Source organism: Oncorhynchus nerka, linkage group LG7 (genome assembly GCF_034236695.1).
Source record: "Oncorhynchus nerka isolate Pitt River linkage group LG7, Oner_Uvic_2.0, whole genome shotgun sequence".
Lineage (NCBI taxonomy): Eukaryota > Metazoa > Chordata > Actinopteri > Salmoniformes > Salmonidae > Oncorhynchus > Oncorhynchus nerka.
Genome location: NC_088402.1, coordinates 51,255,785 through 51,277,866, shown reverse-complemented (window position 1 = coordinate 51,277,866; position 22,082 = coordinate 51,255,785). Strand labels below are relative to the sequence as shown.

The 22,082-nt window shown below is 43.1% G+C and overlaps 1 protein-coding gene across 2 annotated transcripts in view; it reads left to right on the top strand.

Annotated features, from left to right (window-relative positions):
* The first annotated feature begins 853 nt into the window (after positions 1-853).
* Positions 854-22,082, top strand: part of LOC115131883 (synapsin-2-like) — a 35,334-nt gene continuing 14,105 nt past the window's right edge. For both annotated transcript variants that reach the window (XM_029663951.2, XM_065020589.1), the window contains exon 1: positions 854-1,466. In XM_029663951.2, coding sequence (XP_029519811.1) covers positions 1,114-1,466 — 353 coding nt within the window. In that variant the 5' untranslated portion in view covers positions 854-1,113. The remainder of the gene's footprint in view (positions 1,467-22,082) is intronic.

Genomic DNA, 22,082 nt, shown 5'->3' with positions numbered 1-22,082 from the left:
GCACCCCCCTAAAAAAAACTGATTTTACAAGTGTCTCAGGATTTTGATACTCTGCACTTTAGGTAGGCCTATCTGACATTTGAGTCTTTTTACTTTTTGTATGCAAACCATTATCATTATATTTTATTCCACCATCAAAGCCATAGAAATGACTGTGTGAGCCTATATGAAAAATGTATTCGATAGCATGGCATTATGGGAATTAATCTATTTGCAGCAGGAGCAAAGCTCCCCAATCATACATTATGCAGACCTCCACACACCCACATTATATATTTTTTTAAATCATGCTGGTCATGTACAATAGTAAAGATATGTCAATATTTACCAAAAATGTTTTAAATGTAAATATTTAAAACAACTCTAAGTCCACTTGGATGAATCCGAAAGGCTGCATGGGGACTTTCCTCAGTTAAATCGGCTGTTTGATGATGAAGGACAAATCCATCACATGACAACGTGAAGGAAGGGGTTTTAACAGCATGCACGATTGTCCACACCGACACCAGACCAAACAGCCATTTTCTCTCTACATCCCCAAAGCTGTATTAGGCACAGGCAGTTAAGGACAGGGAGACAACATAAGGAGAGAGAAGGGTGCAGTCTGTATTGGAGGTTTCCTCTATATTACTACCCCAGGCATTTCCATTGGAAACCCCTCTCCCCCCCCCTTTTTTTTTGCAGAAGTACGAAAAGATGTAACGCTTGTGAGGCAGTAAAGAATGGGGGAGGGGTAGAGGAGGCAGGCACGCATACGATACGAGTGAGTGGGAGTAGGGAGGAGAGAGTGGAGGAGGGGTGGAGAGTGTGAGCATCTTTTGCAGTCGTTCAGGCTGGCAGAGAGGCAGTTCGATTGGCTGAGGGGAAGAATAGCGTCACGGCCACAGTGAGGGGAGCTCTGAGGATGCACGGCTGAGCTGGGAGGAAACACATTACATTCACTGGGAGTTTGCATGGAGAAGAGCTGAGCCTTCAACCAGCTGCACACTGGGAAGTGGCATCTTCTGCAAATTAATACGACCCTCAGGTGATATCGTCTGGACTCAACCATCCCCTTAAGGACTCTTCATATCCAGCCGTCGTTGATCCGTCTGCTCTAACAGCTCTCCAGCTATGAACTACCTGCGCCGGCGTCTCTCTGACAGCACCTTCATCTCCAACCTGCCCAATGGCTACATGACGGACCTCCAGAGGCCTGATCCCGCTCAGCCGCCTTCCCCAGCTACAGCAGCCCCACCCAAATCTCCCACGGTGGGGTCGACGCCGCCCGTCACCTCCCCTACCCCCTCCCCGGCCCCGGAGAGGAAACCCCAGCCGTCCCAGTCCAGTGGGGCAGGCTTCTTCAGCTCCATAACCAACGTAGTCAAGCAGACTGCTGCCTCAGCAGGGCTGGTGGAGCAGTCCGCGGTCACGACACCCAAGAAGTTCAAGATCCTCCTGGTCATCGATGAACCACAGCAGGAATGGTGAGCAACAAGCTGTGTCTTGCTGTAGAAAGATGTGATGTGAAGACGTGAATTATTAATGTGTTGATGTATATGTTGTTTGTTGTTTTGTAAACCCGGAGCTGTCCTCTTGGCCAGGTCACTGTTGTAAAATAGATATTCTGCTGAGGATCCTTTTTTGAAAAGAGGAGCTCTCAGTTGGACCTAGCTTGTGGTAAAGTAAAGGTTCAAACAACCTGTCAGCCAACAGGTCTGGTGTCCATCAAGCTCTGCAGATCAGATTTGATCAGGGTACTTGCATGGGTCGTCTAATGCCAGTGCACGTCTCTCTAATGACAAAAAACAGATGCAGTGCTCAGGAGGAGAGGAGGAAACAAGGTCCACTGACTGACTCACCATCTTAATGATATTACAGCACCGGGAAGTCTTTTTATGGCTTGCCTCACCCATATACTGTGGTTCCTGCAGTAATTGAATTCGTTGGTTTATGCCCCCTTTGACATGACATTTTTTCTAAATTACAGATTGGCCTTGCAGCAGGACGAAAATCCAATATATTTTGAGGAGTTGTTGTTTTTAATCTCAATCATTGGTTTGACTTGGTATTCCAAGAAACCAGTGTGCATTCTGCCGCTATTTTGCATATTAGCTCCGTTTCCTGCAACCACCTGTGAGTGTGCGTACGATATAAACCAATTTAATGGATTAGTCTAATCAACTCAGTGAACTCAAACATGGATTTGCATCATTGCGGAGAAAGCCAATGCCATGAATCTTCAACAACCAGTGAGTGCATGGGAAATGCGTTTGTGTTTTCTTGATTAAGTAAAGACTGCAGTGATGTCCAGTCACCAATGAGGATTCCCTTTCCCACAGACATGGCATCGTTATAGGATGCATTAATGGAAAACATAAGTGATACATAGGCTAGGAGTAGCACTTGAAACATTGAGTGGAAAATGACAATGTTAGTTCAGACAGACTCCTCTCTCTAATGCTGTGTGTTGGGGAGGGGGAGGCAGGGGAGGAGGCAGATCGAGATCTACTTTAAATCAAGCCTCTTTTTCTAATGTTCTGCATAATTTAAGGCAACTGCAGTGTTGTGAGTGAAAAGGTTGACTTATGGTTGATTCCTCTTGAAACTAGAACCAAAGAAATGATTACATTTTATTTTATTACAAAATGTAATCCATAGAAGGGTTCTTTGGAGGAAGGATTGTTGAAATATTTTACATTTGTATCTTAAAGCATAATTGAGAAATAGTTCATTGAAGTTGGAATATGTGTGACATTTTGGCCTTACCCAGGCCTCCTTTAAGACTCCATCATGTTTCATTTGTATGTGCTACAAACCAAAAATTGGTGTCATATGAAGCTTTACCAGTTTGTCAAATTCTTCTATATAGTTGCACATAATATACTCTATGGGTATATCAAAGTTCCAGAGCTGGACCTCTGCTTGGGGGATCACCCTTATGATATATTAAAAACAAACCATTACATTTTAAGTGAGAAGTAGGTATTGGTCCCGAAAAAGAAAGGACATATACATGAGCACCAATGCCTACTCCACCCATGCTCTGCCAAGGTTTTCCAGCACACAACTTTGACTTGCTACAGTAGCTATGTTAATATATTCTACTTCAAACAACGTCTGTGCAGGTTGCTTAGGATTCAAACCTTCTCAAACAGCCTAATTCACACTCTTCAATGGAATAATGGACTTTACCGTGTCCTGCTATTAAAATGTATACAGTGCTTTCAGAAAGTATCCATATCCCTTGACGTGTCCCACATTTTCTTGTGTTACAGCCTGGGGAGGGGGTTATGCAGGGACCAATGGGTTGCAGGAACGCCCCAAATTACGGTCCGCAATCACACACTATTAGCAAACGCGCACAGTAGTACACACCCCACAGTCCCTGTCCATTGCCACTCATCAATGCTCTTTTAAGAGCAACCTAACAATTGAAAATAAGCACACGGGCTAATGTGTGTGTGTTAGGACAAAGGAGGTGTCAAAACTTGACACGAAAGGGAATGCTAAAATGTCTCATCCGAGAAGCGAACCCAGGACCTTTGTATTGGTCGTCACTAGTTACCACTGCCACAAAGTCATAAATCCCATCTATTTCTAACATTTCTCTTCTTAAAATCTGATTTAAAACCTAACCACACTGCTAACCTTGTGCCCAACCCTAACCTTATATTAAGACACATTTTTACGATATAGACCATTTTTACTGTGTGGCTGTGGTAACTAGTGGAAACCCATCAGATGTCGTGGCAGTGACATTAACGCTTACGCTATGAACCCTCTCATGAATTCATTCTCTTGACCCAATTTAAATGGACAGTATGGTGATGACAGGATGTTTTTGTTGTTGTTTATTCACTCAGTACTGATTGAACATTTATTTTTTGTCTTACTTGGTTATAAAAAAGAGCTGACAGTCACATAGCTAACCAAGTTAGCAAGCATGGCATTTTCCTTTCACTGCACAAAGGTCATGCAAACAAACAATGATGTTAGTGGTGTTTCATCCTGGGTGAACCCGCACCCCCTGGCTACTTTGTACTTGGATGGTGACTTCAGGTTTTCGGGAATATATTGAAAAGTAACTTGACACTTTGTTAATCGACTAAGCATAAATTTGGACTAATGACAAGAAGAAAATTGCATTGACAGAGGAGGAGCGTACTGAATCAATGCATAAGGTAAGGCCTGTATTGTTAGCCAGCTACATTGTAAAGCAAGACATATTGATTAGTGCATGAGTAACTCTAGCTAACTTTTAACACCAAGCTAAAGTTGGTTTTATATTCACACATTCGGACATTCATCAGACATTCATCAGACATTCACCAAAAGCCCTTTAAAATTGTAAAATTCAATAACTAATTCATTCACAGAAACAGAAAAATAGATATAATTTATTCTATCAATGTCTAGCACACTTTTACAATGTTTTTTTATAATTAAAAAATCCAGTTCTGATTTGATGGAAATACATAATATCTTAAAAATGCCATTTAAAGCTGTATAAATCAATAACTAATTCACCGTTTGTCACAGATTCATCAAACAAGATATGATTTATTCTATAAATGTCTAGCATACGTTTACAACCTTTGTTTTGAATACAAATTCCAATTTAAGTCAAGGGTTTAGCTATTTTGGAATGAAGAACATTTCCAATAACTTTATTTTCAAGAATCTAATTTCCTCTTAACTTTTTGCTCAAGGAGAGGCATAAGAAATGGTGCAAAAACATTTCCAATAACCTTTTTAAGGAATAGCAACTTTGCTTAACTTTCTTCTTTAATCTATAGTTAAGGAAAAAATGGCAGTTAAGAAGAAATTTCTTCTTAAGAAGGTTTTGTGAATCTGAACTCAGAGTCATTAAGAACCTTTGGGTGATTGTTCTTGGTGACTGGAATCACAGTAGACTGTTGGCTGTGTGATAACGTAAAGATATAATTAAAGATAGGGCATAACTCCTCTGCACAGGAGGTGAGCAGGCGGATACCTACAGTATGTTGTCAGGTCCGGGGCTTTTTCTGGGTTTGTTCCATCTAAAGGCACTGCGTTCATCAAAAAGAGTTTTGAGTGGATGTAAGCCCGTCAATCACCAGCTCCGAGTCCAAATCCTTATCCTTAAGCTACAGGATGTCTCAGTGAGAGACAGAATACAGGCATCTCTGAATACATGTTGAAACGAACAGGGACTTGCAGTTCATCAGTTTTGTTAGGAAAATAATTACCATTTGCTGGAATGGCCAGAGGAATGCACAACAGAGACTGACGCTTCGCCCTTTCCCGGACTAACCCTCTTACCCAGTTTTCTCGCCTTGCGGTGTAGCTCGCTGGTAGAATCCCTTTGACCAGTATTATGGGGATGGCAGGTAGCCTAGTGGTTAGAGCGTTGGGCCAGTAATCAAAAGGTTGCTAGATCAAGTCCCAGAGCTGACAAGGTTAAAAATCTGTTGTTCTACCCCTGAACAAGGCAGTTAACCCCCTGTTCCTAGGCTGTCATTGTAAATAATAATTTGTTCTTAACTGAATTGCCTAGTTAAATAAAGGATCAAATGCGTCAAGGTTTGGGTAAATTAAATCCGAGGGAGGATTGGCATTTGGGGGATTATTTCTATGGAGAAGAAACTCCCTGCAGTACTGGATTTGTGTTGACAGATATTGATGACTTTGTGCCAGGTGTCCACAATAAAATAAAAAAAGACAGCTAACTCCATATTCCTGAAAGAAATTAGAGGACTAGTTCAACATGGTTCTTTCTATTTAATTGATCTATATATAAATAATTGCATTCAGTGATTTAAAACAGTGATCTAAAACTGGACAAATAGCAAATAACATACAAACAGTCAAAGAAACACCTTTCTGCTGGTTGCTGCAAGAGCATGCATACCTTGACTTTGCTCTTGTTACTTGGGTCCTCTGCTGATTCTCCTCAGACATACTGTATGTAGCTACACTACATGACCAAATGTATGTGGACACCTACTGGTCAAACATCTCATTCCAAAATCATGGGCATTAGTATGGAGTTGGTCCCCCCTTTGCTGATATAACAGCCTGCACTCTTCTGTGAAGGCTTTCCACTAGATGTTGGAACATTGCTGCGGGGACTTGCTTCCATTCAGCCACAAGAGCATTAGTGAGGTCGGGCACTGATGTTGGGCGATTAGGCCTGGCTCGCAGTCGACGTTCCAATTCATCCCAAAGGCGTTCGATGGGGTTAAGGTCAGGGCATTGTGCAGACCAGTCAAGTTCTTCCAAACCAATCTCGACAAACCATGGATCTCGCTTTGTGCACGGGAGCATTGTCATGCTGAAACAGGAAAGGGCCTTCCCCAAACTGTTGCCACAAAGTTGGAAGCACAGAATCGTCTAGAACGTCAATCATTGTATGCTGTGGTGTTAACATTTCCCTTCACTGGAACTAAGGGGCCTATCCCGAACCATGAATAAGAGCCCCAGACCATTATTCCTCCTGCACAAAACTTTACAGTTGGCATTAGGCATTGAGGCAGATGCCTTTCTCCTGGCATCCGCCAAACCCAGATTCGTCCGTCAGACTGCCAGATGGTGAAACGTGATTTATCACTCCAGAGAATGCGTTTCCACTGCTCCAGAGTCCAATGGCGGTGAGTTTTACACCACTCCAGCTGACACTTGGCATTGGTGATTATAGGCTTGTGTGCGGCTGCTCGGCCATAGAAACCCATTTCATTAAGCTCCCGACGAACAGTTCTTGTGCTGATGTTGCTTCCAGGGGCAGTTTGGAACTTGGTAGTTTGTGTTGCAACCGAGGACAGAGTATTTTTTACATGCTACGTACTTCAGCACTCGGCGGTCCCATTCTGTGAGCTTGTGTATCCTACTACTTCGCGGCTGAGCCGTTGTTGCTCCTAGATGTTTCCACTTCACAATAACAGCACTTGTAGATGACTGGGGCAGCTCTAGCAGGGCAGAAATTTGACGAACTGCCCTGCTAAAGGTGCGATCCTATGACGGTGCCATGTTGAAAGTCACTGAGCTCTTCAGTAAGGCCATTCTACTGACAATGTTTGTCTATGGAGATTGCATGGCTGTGAGCTCAATTTTATATAACTGTCAGCAACGGGTGTGGCAGAAATAGACAAATCCACTCATTTGAAAGGGCGTCCACATACTTTTGTATACAGCACCTTCGGAAAGTATTCAGACCCTTTGACTTTTTCCACATTTTGTTACGTTACAGCCTTATTCTAAAAATATATGTATATTTTTTTTATCCTCATCAATCTACTCAGATTTTTTTGCAAATGTATTAAAAATAAAAAACTGAAATACCTTATTTAGATAAGTATTCAGACCCTTTGCTATGAGACTCGAAATTTGGCCCAGGTGCATCCATTGATCCACCTGTGGTAATTTAAATTGTTTGGACATGATTTGGAAAGGCACACACCTGTCTATATAAGATCCCACAGATCCCACAGTGCATGTCCGAGTGAAAAGCAAGCCATGAGGTCAAAGGAATTGCCCGTAGAGCTCCGAGACAGGATTGTGTTGAGGCACAGATCTGGGGAAGGGTACCAAAAACTTTCTGCAGTATTGAAGGTCCCAAAGAACACAGTGGCCTCCATCATTCTTACATGGAAGAAGTTTGGAAACACCGACTTCCTAGAGGTGGGTGCCCGGCCAAACTGAGCAATCAGGGGAGAAGGGCCTTGGTCAGGGAAGTGACCAAGAACTCGATGGTCACTCTGACAGAGCTCTAGAGTTCCTCTGTGGAAATAGGAAAACCTTCCAGAAGGAAAACCATCTCTGCAGCACTCCACCAATCAGGCCTTTATGGTAGAGTGGCCAGACGGAAGCCACTCCTCAGTAAAAGGCACAACAGCCCGCTTGGACTTTGCCAAGAGGCACCTAAAGGACTCTGACCATGAGAAACAAGATTCTCTGGTCTGACGTTACCAAGATTGAACTCTTTGGCCTGAATGGAAACTTGGCACCATCCCTACGGTGAAGCATGGTGGTGGTAGCATCATGCTTTGGGGATGTTTTTCAGCGGCATGTACTGGGAGACTAGTCAGGATCAAGGGAAAGATGAACGGAGCAAAGTACAGAAAAATCCTGCTTCAGAGCACTCAGGACCTCAGACTGGGGTGAAGGTTCACCTTCCAACAGGACAACAACCCTAAGCACACAGCCAAGACAATGCAGGAGTGGCCTTGGGACAAGTCTCTGAATGTCCTTGAGTGGCCAAACCAGAGGGGGACTGGAATCCAATCAAACATCTCCGGAGAGACCTGAAAATAGTGTGCAGTGACGCTCCCCATTCAACCTGGCAGAGCTTGAGAGGATCTGCAGAGCAGAACGGGAGAAACTCCTCAAATATAGGTGTGCCAAGCTTGTAGAGTCATACCAAAGAAGACATGAGGCTGTAATTGTTGCCAAAGGTGCTTAAACAATGTACTCAGTAAACGGTCTGAATACTTGTTTGATGTTTCAGTTTATTTTATTTTGTACATTTGCAAAAATGTATAAAAACCTATTTTTGCTTCGTCATTATGGGGTATTGTTTGTAGATTGATGAGGGGAAAAAAACGATTTAATCCATTTCTGAATAAGGCTGTAACGTAACAAAATGTGGATAAAGTCAAGGGGTATAAATACTTTCCTAATGGACTGTATATAGTGTGTACACAGTAGGCTATGCAGATGGCAACTGTAGCCTGGGGGACATAGCTGTGTTTGGATGACATGCTGCTTGATGGATAGTGGCTATTCAAGGTTGAGTCCTGTGTATGTGCATGATTCATCTCACCATGCAAAATGGATGCTACTACAATAACATGGGCAGAGTGGACACATTACATTTATTGGAATTTGGCATACTGCAGATGCATTTATTATATTGGTGTGTATGTTAAATCCGTACAAGCTCCGTTTAACAAAAATGACCACTATGCTTGCACTGCAGATATGCTGTAGCCTAGGTCTAAGTAATGCTCGATATTTCAATTCAAGTCACGTTGCATCACGAGTGATTTAGCCCATTTAGGTAATGGAAACCCAGATCAAAACTAATAGGATCTTACTCATTTCATTTGAAAGGATGCCATGTCTTTTGGCTCCACATAAAAGCAGACAGTCAACAGCCTAAGAGGAAATAAAATCATTGTTTTCTTATAGTATTTGTCAATGTATTGGCAATCATTAAATAATACCATACAATGTGAAACATCAAAAGCCTGGAGTTTATCAAACGGTCAACAGTTATGGAAACATTGAAGACATCTGAGTAAATTACATAACCTTTAAAACGACATTAAAAACAACAGTGTGTGTCAGTGTTGAAGCCAGCAGGCCACATCAATACAAAACAGCTATTTTCTGTTAGAGAAAACCTCAGTAATTTCTGGCTCATAAACCATTTCCAAAAACCCATAGCCATCAGCTGAAAGATTTGTGCAGCTCAGTATTGAAGCCTCCCTGTTTCATGTTTCAACCACTTAGCCACTAGAAAGACCTGCCGCTCAGTCTCAAAGCCTGCCTCAGGCCAAGCACCACATACATATTTAATGTGTCTACAATATGAGTCAGTTCTGAGGCCCTCTCTCATTTTACACTCTTTGGGATTGGTGGCCAACACTGACTCAATCATGTCACGCCTGCTTCCGGGTTTGGGCAGCAACAAAGGCTCTCCATTCTGTCTGTCTCTGACCATCTTCTCCACCATGTCCCATCTCTGCTGATGTTGTTGGAGCTCTGTCTCCACCTCTGTATTCCAATGAACATCTATTCTTGGGATCGAGTCTCTGAACTCTTTCTCAGAAAATGTCCAGTCCAATGTGTGATGCAAGAACAAGGCCATCAGTGAAGTCTTCTAGAGTAGGTCTTCTAGAGTAGAATACAAGGTCCATAGTATTTCTCTTGCCTGATTTTCTGTTGTTTGCCACATGACCTAATCTATTGCCAGGTTGAAGAGTAAGGCTGACATAACACAACCTTGATCAACTCCAGACTTCACAGCAAAGCTTTTTTTAAATTTATTTTACCTTTATTTAACTAGGCAATTGATTTTATCATTGAATCATTGGCCATCGTTAATCATTGGGCTTTTAGGTTGTGGTCGTATTTCATAAGGATTCGTTGTTTGACTATAGGCCTTTACTCAGATGAGTGTAGAAATGAGCTTTTCTTTCAGTGCCCAATAACGAAATCTTATTAGAATGCCTGTGGTGGGGATTCATTGTTCAGAAACGTTCCCTCTGTCACATTGAAAAGCATAGGCCTAGTTACAGACATGGATGTGATGAATGCATTATCACTTAATTGTCTATGAGTCTGGGATACTAAAATAGCAGATATTATGTTTCAACAATAACAGTATTTAAACCATACAATGGTTAGGTAGATATCCACAGACAATATACAGTATCAGGCTATAACTTTTGTGTATCCTGTGTCTCCTGCATTTAGCACAGACACTAAAATGGAACCAGACAGGAATACCAGTCTCACTACCAACTGACGGAAAAAAAGACTAGGCAATGAGCACTGGTAAACAGAAACCATTTTGAATTTTGAATGATAGCAATGCACAATGTTTTTCTCACAAATTACACCTATTATGTCATTATTATGGTTGTGAATGTCAGTGCTGACAGTCCCTGTAACTTGGCAATATCACTACAGGCATTTAAGAAACGTTTTCTCCCCTTCTCGACTATTTGAATTAGTGGTTGCCAAGGAGCGCTAGACAAAGATTAATACAGTGCTATAGGAATGTTCTGAAAGCATGATTAACCTGGAGAATAACTAGCATAGTAGTATAATGACCAAAGCTTGCCTCAGTGACAGTGATTATGACAAATCATCCCTCTATTATTGTGATTATATGTTTAACAAATGTAATGAAAACGCAATTAGATGGCCATAATATGGACTTGGTCTTTTACCAAATAGGGCTGTCTTCTGTATACCACTCCTACCTTGTCACAACACAACTGATTGGCTCAAATTCATTAAGAAGGAAAGAAATTCTACAAATGAACTTTTAACAAGGTACACCTGTTAATTGAAATGCATTTCAGGTGACTACCTCATGAAACTTGTTGAGAGAATGCCAAGAGTGTGCAAAGCTGTCACCAAGGCAAAGGGTGGCTACTTTGAAAATGTTAAATATTAAATATAATGAACACTTTTTTGGTTACTACATGAATCCATATGTGTTATTTCATAGTTTTGATGTCTTCACTATTATTCTACAATGTAGAAAATAGTACAAATAAAGTAAGTGACTCCAAACTTTTGACTGGTACTGTAGATTGCGTTGTCCTCTTAGCAGAGATCATGGCTTGAAGACTGACCCCAGGACTGTATATCAAATCAACCGTTTGACACTGCCACCCTCTAATGCCATTAGCCTATACATATACTGTGCAAAGTACAAATCTTTATGATATCAAACTCCTCTTTCTGCATACAATGCAAATAACATTAGGTAGTGTTGTTTCCCTTGTCAAAATACATGATGTGCATCTGCATCTTATACATTCAGCATGACTCCACACTCTTAGAAAAAAGGGTTCCAAAAGGGTTCTTCAGCTGTCCCCATAGGATAACCCTTTTTTGGTTCCAGGTAGAACTCTTTCGGGTTACATGTCAAACCCTCTGTACAAAGGGTTCAACATCAAAGGGTTCAACATCAGCCCGAATACAACAGGTGTAGGTAGACCTTATCGTGAAATGCCTACTTTACAAGCCCATAACCAACAATGCCATTTTAAGAAAATAGAGTTCAGAAATGATTTACTAAACAAACAAAAGTTTTAAAAATAGCACAACCCTCAAAGTGATAGATAATAAACAGTGAGTAGCAGCAGCGTAAAAACAAGGGGGGGGGGGGGGAGAGGGTGTCAATGCAAATAGGCCAGGTGGCCATTTATTTAATTGTTCAGCAGTCTTATGGCTTGGGGGTGAAAGCTGTTAAGGAGCCTTTTGGATCTAGTCTTGGTCCCAGGGTCCTTAGCTTAGTGATGAGCTTTCTGGGCATTTTGGTGTTGAACACTGGGCTGTAGTCAAGGAACAGCATTCTCACATGGATGTTCCTTTTGTCCAGGTGGGAAAGAACAGTGAGGAGTGTGATTGAGATTGCCTCGTCTGTGGATGTGTTGAGGTGGTATGCAAGTTGGAGTGGATCTAGGGTTTCCGGGATGATGGTGTTGATGTGAATCATGACCAGCCTTTCAAAGCACTTCATGGCTACTGTCATGAGTGCAACAGGGTGGTAGCCATTTAGACAGGATACCTTCGCTTTCTTGGGCACAGGGACTGCTTGAAACATGTAGGTCTAACAGACTCGGTCAAGGAGACGTTGAAAATGTCAGTGAAGACACTTGCCAGTTAGTCAGCACATGCTCTGAGTACACGTCCTGGTAATCCGTCTGGCCCCGCGGACTTGTGAATTTTGACCTGTTTAAAGGTTTTGCTCACATCGGCTACAGAGAGCGTGATCACACAGTCTTCCGGAACAGCTGGTGCTCTCAAGCATTCTTCAGTGTTGCTTGCCTCGAAGCGAGCATAAAAGGCATTTGGCCTGTCTGGTACGCTCTCTTTTATGCTGGGCAGCTCGCGGCTGGGTTTCCCATTGTAGTCCGTCATATTTTGTAAGCCCTGCCACATCTGACGAGCACCAGAGCCGGTGTAGTAGGATTCAATCTTAGTATTGAAGCTTTGTCTGTTCGATGGTTCGTCTGAGGTTATAGCGGGATTTCTTATAAGCGTCCGGATTAGTGTCCCACTCCTTGAAGGTGGCAGCTCTAACATTTAGCTCGGTGAAGATGTTGCCTGTGATCTATGTCATCTGGGTGGGATATGTACTTATGGTCACTGTGGGGACCATATTGATGAAGCCGGTGACTGAGGTGGTCACTCAATGCCATTGGATGAATCACGGAACATATTCCAGTCTATGCTAGCAAAACAGTCCTGTAGCGTAGCATCTGTATCATCTTCGTAAGCAGGAATCAGGAGTATAGAATTACGGTCAGATTTTCCAAATGGAGGGCAAGGGAGAGCTTTGTATGCGTCTCTGTGTGTGGAGGAAAGGTGGTCTAGTTTGTTTTTCATCTGGTTGCACATTTCACATCCTTGTGGAAATTAGGTCAAACTAATTTAAGTTTCCCTGCATTAAAGTCCCCAGCCACTAGGAGTGCCGCTTCTGGATGAGCATTTTCTTGTTTGTTTATGGCTCGTTGAGTGTGGTCTTAGAGCCAGCATCAGTTTGTGGTGGTAAATAGACAGCTCCAAAAGTACAGATGAATACTCTCTCCATTTATAGTGTGATCTACAGCTTATCATGAGGTACTCTACCTCATGCGAGCAATACCTCAAGACTACCTTTAATATTATACATTGCACACCAGCTGTTATTGTAAAACAGACACACATCCCCGCCCCTCATCTTACCGGACGTAGCTGTTCTGTCCTGCCGATGCACGGAAAACCCAGCCAACTGTATATTATCCATGTCATCGTTCAGCCACGACTTGATTACAATTTTGAATGTCCAGTTGGTAGGATAATCTCGGACGGAGTTTATCCAGATTATTCTCCAGTGATTACACGTTGGCCAATTGAACGGATGGTAAAGGCGGGTTACCCACTCGCCGACAAATTCTCACAAGGCACCTTGATCTGCGACCCCTGTATCTCCTTATTTTCTACATGTGAATGATGGGGGTTTGGGCCTTGTCCAGGAGCAACATTATATCCTTTGTGTCAGATTCATTCAAGAAAAAATCATTGTCCAGTTTGAGGTGAGTAATTGCTGTTAAGATATCCAGAAACTATTTTCGGTCATAAGAGATGGTAGCATCAACATTATGTACAAAATAAGTTACAAACAATGAGAAACAACACAGAAAATAGCATAATTGGTTAGGAGCCAAAATGGGTTCTATATGGAACCAAAATGATTCTATCTGCAACAAAAAAGGGTTCTTCAAAGTGTTATTCTATGGGGACAGCCGAAGAACCCTTTAAGGTTCTAGATAGCACCTTTTTCTCTAAGAGTGCATGAAATCAAATCAAATCAAATCAAAAATTTTATTTGTCACATACACATGGTTAGCAGATGTTAATGTGAGTGTAGCGAAATGCTTGTGCTTCTAGTTCCGACAATGCAGTGATAACCAACAAGTAATCTAACTAACAATTACAAAACTACTGTCTTATACACAGTGTAAGGGGATAAAGAATATGTACATAAGGATATATGAATGAGTGATGGTACAGAGCAGCATACAGTAGATGGTATCGAGTACAGTATATACATATGAGATGAGTATGTAGACAAAGTAAACAAAGTGGCATAGTTAAAGTGGCTAGTGATACATGTATTACATAAGGATGCAGTCGATGATGTAGAGTACAGTATATACGTATGCATATGAGATGAATAATGTAGGGTAAGTAACATTATATAAGGTAGCATTGTTTAAAGTGGCTAGTGATATATTTACATCATTTCCCATCAATTCCCATTATTAAAGTGGCTGGAGTTGGGTCAGTGTCAATGACAGTGTGTTGGCAGCAGCCACTCAATGTTAGTGGTGGCTGTTTAACAGTCTGATGGCCTTGAGATAGAAGCTGTTTTCAGTCTCTCGGTCCCAGCTTTGATGCACCTGTACTGACCTCGCCTTCTGGATGATAGCGGGGTGAACAGGCAGTGGTTCGGGTGGTTGATGTCCTTGATGATCTTTATGGCCTTCCTGTAACATCGGGTGGTGTAGGTGTCCTGGAGGGCAGGTAGTTTGCCCCGGTGATGCGTTGTGCAGACCTCACTACCCTCTGGAGAGCCTTACGGTTGAGGGCGGAGCAGTTGCCGTACCAGGCGGTGATACAGCCCGCCAGGATGCTTTCGATTGTGCATCTGTAGAAGTTTGTGAGTGCTTTTGGTGACAAGCCGAATTTCTTCAGCCTCCTGAGGTTGAAGAGACGCTGCTGCACCTTCTTCACGACGCTGTCAGTGTGAGTGGACCAATTCAGTTTGTCTGTGATGTGTATGCCGAGGAACTTAAAACTTGCTACCCTCTCCACTACTGTTCCATCGATGTGGATAGGGGGGTGTTCCCTCTGCTGTTTCCTGAAGTCCACAATCATCTCCTTAGTTTTGTTGACGTTGAGTGTGAGGTTATTTTCCTGACACCACACCCCGAGGGCCCTCACCTCCTCCCTGTAGGCCGTCTCGTCGTTGTTGGTAATCAAGCCTACCACTGTTGTGTCGTCCGCAAACTCGATGATTGAGTTGGAGGCGTGCGTGGCCACGCAGTCGTGGGTGAACAGGGAGTACAGGAGAGGGCTCAGAACGCACCCTTGTGGGGCCCCGTGTTGAGGATCAGCGGGAGGAGATGTTGTTGCCTACCCTCACCACCTGGGGGCGGCCCGTCAGGAAGTCCAGTACCCAGTTGCACAGGGGGGTCGAGACCCAGGGTCTCGAGCTTGATGACGAGCTTGGAGGGTACTATGGTGTTGAATGCCGAGCTGTAGTCGATGAACAGCATTCTCACATAGGTATTCCTCTTGTCCAGGTGGGTTAGGGCAGTGTGCAGTGTGGTTGAGATTGCATCGTCTGTGGACCTATTTGGGCGGTAAGCAAATTGGAGTGGGTCTAGGGTGTCAGGTAGGGTGGAGGTGATATGGTCCTTGACTAGTCTCTCAAAGCACTTCATGATGACGGAAGTGAGTGCTACGGGGCGGTAGTCATTTAGCTCAGTTACCTTAGCTTTCTTGGGAACAGGAACAATGGTGGCCCTCTTGAAGCATGTGGGAACAGCAGACTGGTATAGGGATTGATTGAATATGTCCGTAAACACACCGGCCAGCTGGTCTGCGCATGCTCTGAGGGCGCGGCTGGGGATGCCGTCTGGGCCTGCAGCCTTGCGAGGGTTAACACGTTTAAATGTCTTACTCACCTCGGCTGCAGTGAAGGAGAGACCGCATGTTTTTGTTGCAGGCCGTGTCAGTGGCACTGTATTGTCCTCAAAGCGGGCAAAACAGTTATTTAGTCTGCCTGGGAGCAAGACATCCTGGTCCGTGACTGGGCTGGGTTTCTTCTTGTAGTCCGTGATTGACTGTAGACCCTGCCACATGCCTCTTGTGTCTGAGCCGTTGAATTGAGATTCTACTTTGTCTCTGTACTGACGCTTAGCTTGTTTGATAGCCTTGCGGAGGGAATAGCTGCACTGTTTGTATTCGGTCATGTTGCCAGACACCTTGCCCTGATTAAAAGCAGTGGTTCGCACTTTCAGTTTCACGCGAATGCTGCCATCAATCCACGGTTTCTGGTTAGGGAATGTTTTTATCGTTGCTATGGGAACGACATCTTCAACGCACGTTCTAATGAACTCGCACACCGAATCAGCGTATTCGTCAATATTTTTATCTGACGCAATACGGAACATGTCCCAGTCCACGTGATGGAAGCAGTCTTGGAGTGTGGAGTCAGCTTGGTCTGACCAGCGTTGGACAGACCTCAGCGTGGGAGCCTCTTGTTTAAGTTTCTGCCTGTAGGCAGGGATCAACAAAATGGAGTCGTGGTCAGCTTTTCCGAAAGGGGGGCGGGGCAGGGCCTTATATGCGTCGCGGAAGTTAGAGTAACAATGATCCAAGGTTTTACCACCCCTGGTTGCGCAATCGATATGCTGATAAAATTTAGGGAGTCTTGTTTTCAGATTAGCTTTGTTAAAATCCCCAGCTACAATGAATGCAGCCTCCGGATAAATGGTTTCCAGTTTGCAAAGAGTTAAATAAAGTTCGTTCAGAGCCATCGATGTGTCTGCTTGGGGGGGGATATATGAACAACTGTGTATAAAGACAACACTGTGATGTCAGAGGTTGTTGAACTTGAGTTGAACTGTCTATAGATAAACTATAGCCAAGAACCAAGACAAAGTGTGGGAACAGTCTTCCTTTGTTAAACAGAACTGGGACAGCACTCACTCACAGAATGCCTGCTCAGTACAATATCCTGCCTCAGATGGAAATATTAGAAACAAAGCAGCACTTATATTCACTAGCTGTTCTTTGCTTGCTACCTGTTTGAAGTGGCAGAGTGGCATGTCAATTTCCCCTCAACTGACAGACTTTCAATTGCATACTCACTAGTGGTTCTGTATTGACTTGTGCATTGCAATGAAGCATATAGGCCAGATCACCTATCACCATTATTCTGGAAGTGTCACAAATATGGCATGCTACAGAGGCCTCTTGAGATACTAACATGATGAATAAACCCAGATATAGGAGGTTAGCATGTCAATCAGGACCAGAAGCTTCCCCCAACCTCTGATACAGGATCAGATTACTTATCCCCCTTTTTATTTATTTAACCCGGTAAGTTGACTGAGAACACATTCTCATTTACAGCAACAACCTGGGGAATAGTTACAGGGGAGAGGAGGGGGGATGAATGAGCCAATTGGAAGCTGGGGATGATTAGGTGACCATGATGGTATGAGAGCCAGATTGGGAATTTAACCAGGACACCAGAGTTAACACCCCTACTCTTACAATAATTGCCATGGGATATTTTAGTCCCATCTGAAAGACCTCACCCTACACAGGGCAATGTCCCCTATCATTGCGCTGGGGCATTGGGATATTTTTTTAGACAAGAGGAAAGAGTGCCTCCTACTGGCCCTCCAACACCATTTCCAGCAGCATCTGGTCTCCCATCCAGGGACTGACCAGGATCAACCCTGACAGGGTAGCCTATTGGTTAGAGTGTTGGACTAGTAACTGGAAGGTTGCAAGTTCAAACCCCTGAGCTGCCAAGGTACAAATCTATCGGTCTGCCCCTGAACAGGCAGTTAACCCACTGTTCCTAGGCCGTCATTGAAAATAATAATTTGTTCTTAACTGACTTGCCTAAAGGTACAAATAAAAACCCTGACCAACCCTGCTTAGTTTCAGAAACAAGCTAGCAATGGGATGCAGGGTGGTATGCCCGTAATGGTTCAACTTTGGGGATAGATTAATCTAATCCTAGATCTGTTGTTCAAAGCGAGTGTAGCAAAATGCTTGTGCTTCTAGTTCCGACAGTACAGCAACATCTAAAAAGTAATCTAATAATTCCACAACAACTACCTAATACATACAAATCTAAGTATAGGAATGGAAAAAGAATATATACATGTAAATATATAGATGAGCAATGACTGAGCGGCACAGGCAAGATGCAATAGATGGTATAAAATACAGTATTTACATATGAGATAAGTAATGCAAGATACTGTATGTAAACATTATTAAAGTGGCTACTCATCCATTTATTAAAGTGGCCAATGATTTCAAGTCTGTATGTAGGCAGCAACCTCACTATGTTATTGGCTCTGGTGGTTGTTGTCCCTGATGAGCTTTTTGGCCTCCTGTGACATCGGGTGCTGTAGGTGTCCTGGATAGCAGATAGTTTTCCCCCGGTGATGCGTTGTGCAGACCTCACCACCCTCTGGAGAGCCCTGTGGTTATGGGTGGTGCAGTTGCCGTACCAGGTGGTGATGCAGCCCAACAGGACGCTCTCAATTGTGCATCTGTAAAAGTTTGTGGGGGTTTTCGGTTTCATAATTTAGTTTCTCTTTGTCTGACATCTAAATCAACCAATCAACGGTTAATTGTAAATCACTGATCAAACAAACTAAAAGAGGTTGACTAATTGTTTGTTTGGCGTTGTTTTCACAATGGATGGAAGTGAATACTGATGAAACATTAGTATTCAGGTAATACTTGCTCCCATCGTACCACAACCTGTCAAGATCATCTCTGAATCATCTTACTCTCACACAAACATCCATTTTTAGAGGCCATTTTAGCATGTCTGAAATGTGGAACATATTTGGAACACATTTCCATGTATACAATTTGATTGACCCAAACACTGACTCGTTCACTCACTCAATGTTCACTCACTCAATCTCTGTCTTTTTGCTCCCATTTCTATCTTAGACTTGGGTATAGATCATTTGAATACGAGAGTTATAACTACAGGACATTGATATTTCCACCATTGGGTCTTTTCTTGCAAATGTTTCTTCACATAATATGGCCCTTGATATTTAAAGTGTGGATTGTAATTATACCTTCATAGGATTATAATGGATGGCATCGATTTTTTTTCACCTTTATTTAACCAGGTAGGCCAGTTGAGAACCAATTCTCATTTACCACTGCGATCTGGCCAAGATAAAGCAAAGCAGTGCGACAAAAACAACATCACAGAGTTAAACATAAACAAAAGTACAGTCAATAACACAAAGGAAAAGAAAAATAGAAAGATCTATGTACAGTGTGTGCAAATGTAGAAGAGTAGAGAGGTAGGCAATAAATAGGCCATAGAGGTGAAAATAATTACAATTTAGCATTAATACTGGAGTGATAGATATGCAGATGATGATGTGCAAGTAGAAATGCTGGGGTGCAAAAGAGCAGGAGGGTAAGTAATAATATGGGGATGAGGTAGTCGGGTGTGCTATTTACAGATTGGCTGTGTACAGGTACAGTGATCGGTAAGCTGCTCAGACAGCTGATGCTTAAAGTTAGAGAAGGAGATATAAGACTCCAGCTTCAGAGATTTTTGCAATTCGTTCCAGTCATTGGCAGCAGAGAACTGGATGGAAAGGTGGCCAAAGGAAGTGTTGGCTTTGGGGATGACCAATGCAATATACCTGCTGGAGCATGTGCTACGGGTGGGTGTTGCTATGGTGACCAGTGAGCTGAGATAAGGCGGGAATTTACTTAGCAAAGACTTACAGATGACCTGGAGCCAGTGGGTTTGGCGACGGATATGTAGTGAGGGCCAGCCAACGAGAGCATACAGGTTGCAGTGGTGGGTAGTTTATGGGGCTTTGGTGATAAAATAGATGGCACTGTGATAGACTACATCCAGTTTGCTGAGTAGAGTGTTGGAGGCTATTTTGTAAATTACATCGCCGAAGTCAAGGATTGGTAGGATAGTCTTTTTTACGATGGTATGTTTGGCGGCATGAGTGAAGGAGGCTTTGTTGTGAAATAGGAAGCCGATTCTAGATTTAATTTTGGATTGGAGATGCTTAATGTGAGTCTGGAAGGAGAGTTTACAGTCTAACCAGACACCTAGGTATTTGTAGTTGTCCACATATTCTAGGTCAGAACCGTCCAGAGTAGTGATGCTAATTGAGTTGGAGGGTGCTAATTGAGTTGGAAATCGGTTGAAGAGCATGCACTTAGGTTTACTAGCATTTAAAAGCAGTTGGAGGCCACGGAAGGAGTGTACAGAAGGAGTGTTGTATGACCTTGAAGCTCATTTGGATGTTTGTTAGCACAGTGTCCAAAGAAGGGCCAGATGTATACAGAATGGTGTCGTCTGCATAGAGGTGGATCAGAGAATCACCAGCAGCAAGAGCAACATCATTGATATCATTGATATATACAAAAGAGTCTGCCCGAGAATTGTACCCTGTGGCACCCCCATAGAGACTGGCAGAGGTCCGGACAACAGGCCCTCCGATTTGACACACTGAACTCTATCTGAGAAGTAGTTGGTGAATCAGGCGAGGCAGTCATTTGAGAAGCCAAGGCAATTGAGTCTGCCAATGAGAACGTGGTGATTGACAGAATCGAAAGCCTTGGCCAGGTCGATGAAGACTGCTGCACAGTACTGTCTTTTATCGATGGCGGTTATGATATCGTTTAGGACTTTCAGCGTGGCTGAGGTGCACCCATGACTGCTGAGATGTTGGCCGGGGTAGGGTTAGGCAGGTGGAAAGTATGGCCAGCAGTGGAAAAATGCTTATTGAAATTGTTGATTATCGTAGATTTATCGGTAATGACAGTGTTTCCTATCCCCAGTGCAGTGGGCAGCTGGGAGGAGGTGTTCTTGGACATGGACTTTACAGTGTCCTAAACTTTTTGGAATTAGTTCTACAGGAAGCAAATTTCTGTTTGAAAAAGCTAGCCTTAGCTAGATAAAAGCTCTCACAGTAATGATGCATCATTTGATCTGTAGTCATCTTACTCATCAGTAGCTACATTAGACTGCACGCTCTTAGAAGACAAACCTCAACCTTCATCACAATACCAGCCACCTCCATCTAGAGCTCAAATTGGGCTCATCACTTTGAAAACCGCACTGATTTATAAATAACATATAAATGGCTCCATCTACAGTACACGGCATCTGTTGTTCCGTGCATGGGTAATTTACCAGCAATTCTACATGGATCGCTTTGAAATGTCTGGCGCCTGAATTCTGTTATAGACGGTCAGTTATTATTGATGATGACACCATATGGTCCTGGACAAGTGGCATGTAGGCTACTTCATTCAATGCTGGAAGGTGGACTTTATTAGCATGTGCAATGGTCAGGGTACAGAGCAAAAAAGCAAAGATCAAACAGTTGATTGATCTGCCTCAATGCATAGACCTACATGCTATGTAATGTAACCAACTGGAGTTTCAACCTGAGCCACAAGACTGTTAACACGCTGAGCAAAGCCAAGGCATTAGCTCGGGGAGCTAATGCAAGTATTCAGGTCTCAGGGAAGATTACTCGTGAGTTTGGTTCTGAACCACCTCTGTTCTACAAATATATTCAGTACATCCTCCACAATAAATATAAGTTGAAGTAGGAACTGAATCAGGGAGATCTGATGCTGAACCATCCCTTAAACCAGGGCTGCCAAATATTCTTCCTAGAGATCTACCGTCCTGTGGGTTTTCAGTCCAACCCTAAATTAACACACTGGATTCTACTAATTAGCGGCTCAACAAGCCGTTAACTAGCTGAATCAGATATGCTAAATTAGGGTTGGACTGGAAACCTACAGGACAGTAGACCTCTAGGAAGAGGGTTTGGCAGCCCTGCCTTAAACCAACCCCTACAATTTAATGCATTGTCACTGTGATTCTGTCTCTGAGTCATGTCTTTGGCAGCCCTGCATATATCCATTCACAGAGGCCATGTATCATAACACAAAGTATCTACAGGTTTTCATTCTACTGTGACTGTGCTGGCGTGATTCATATTCAGATGCTTGTTTTCCTCCACAGCCACAGATAAATCCCAGACTCAAATTAGATCAGCCAT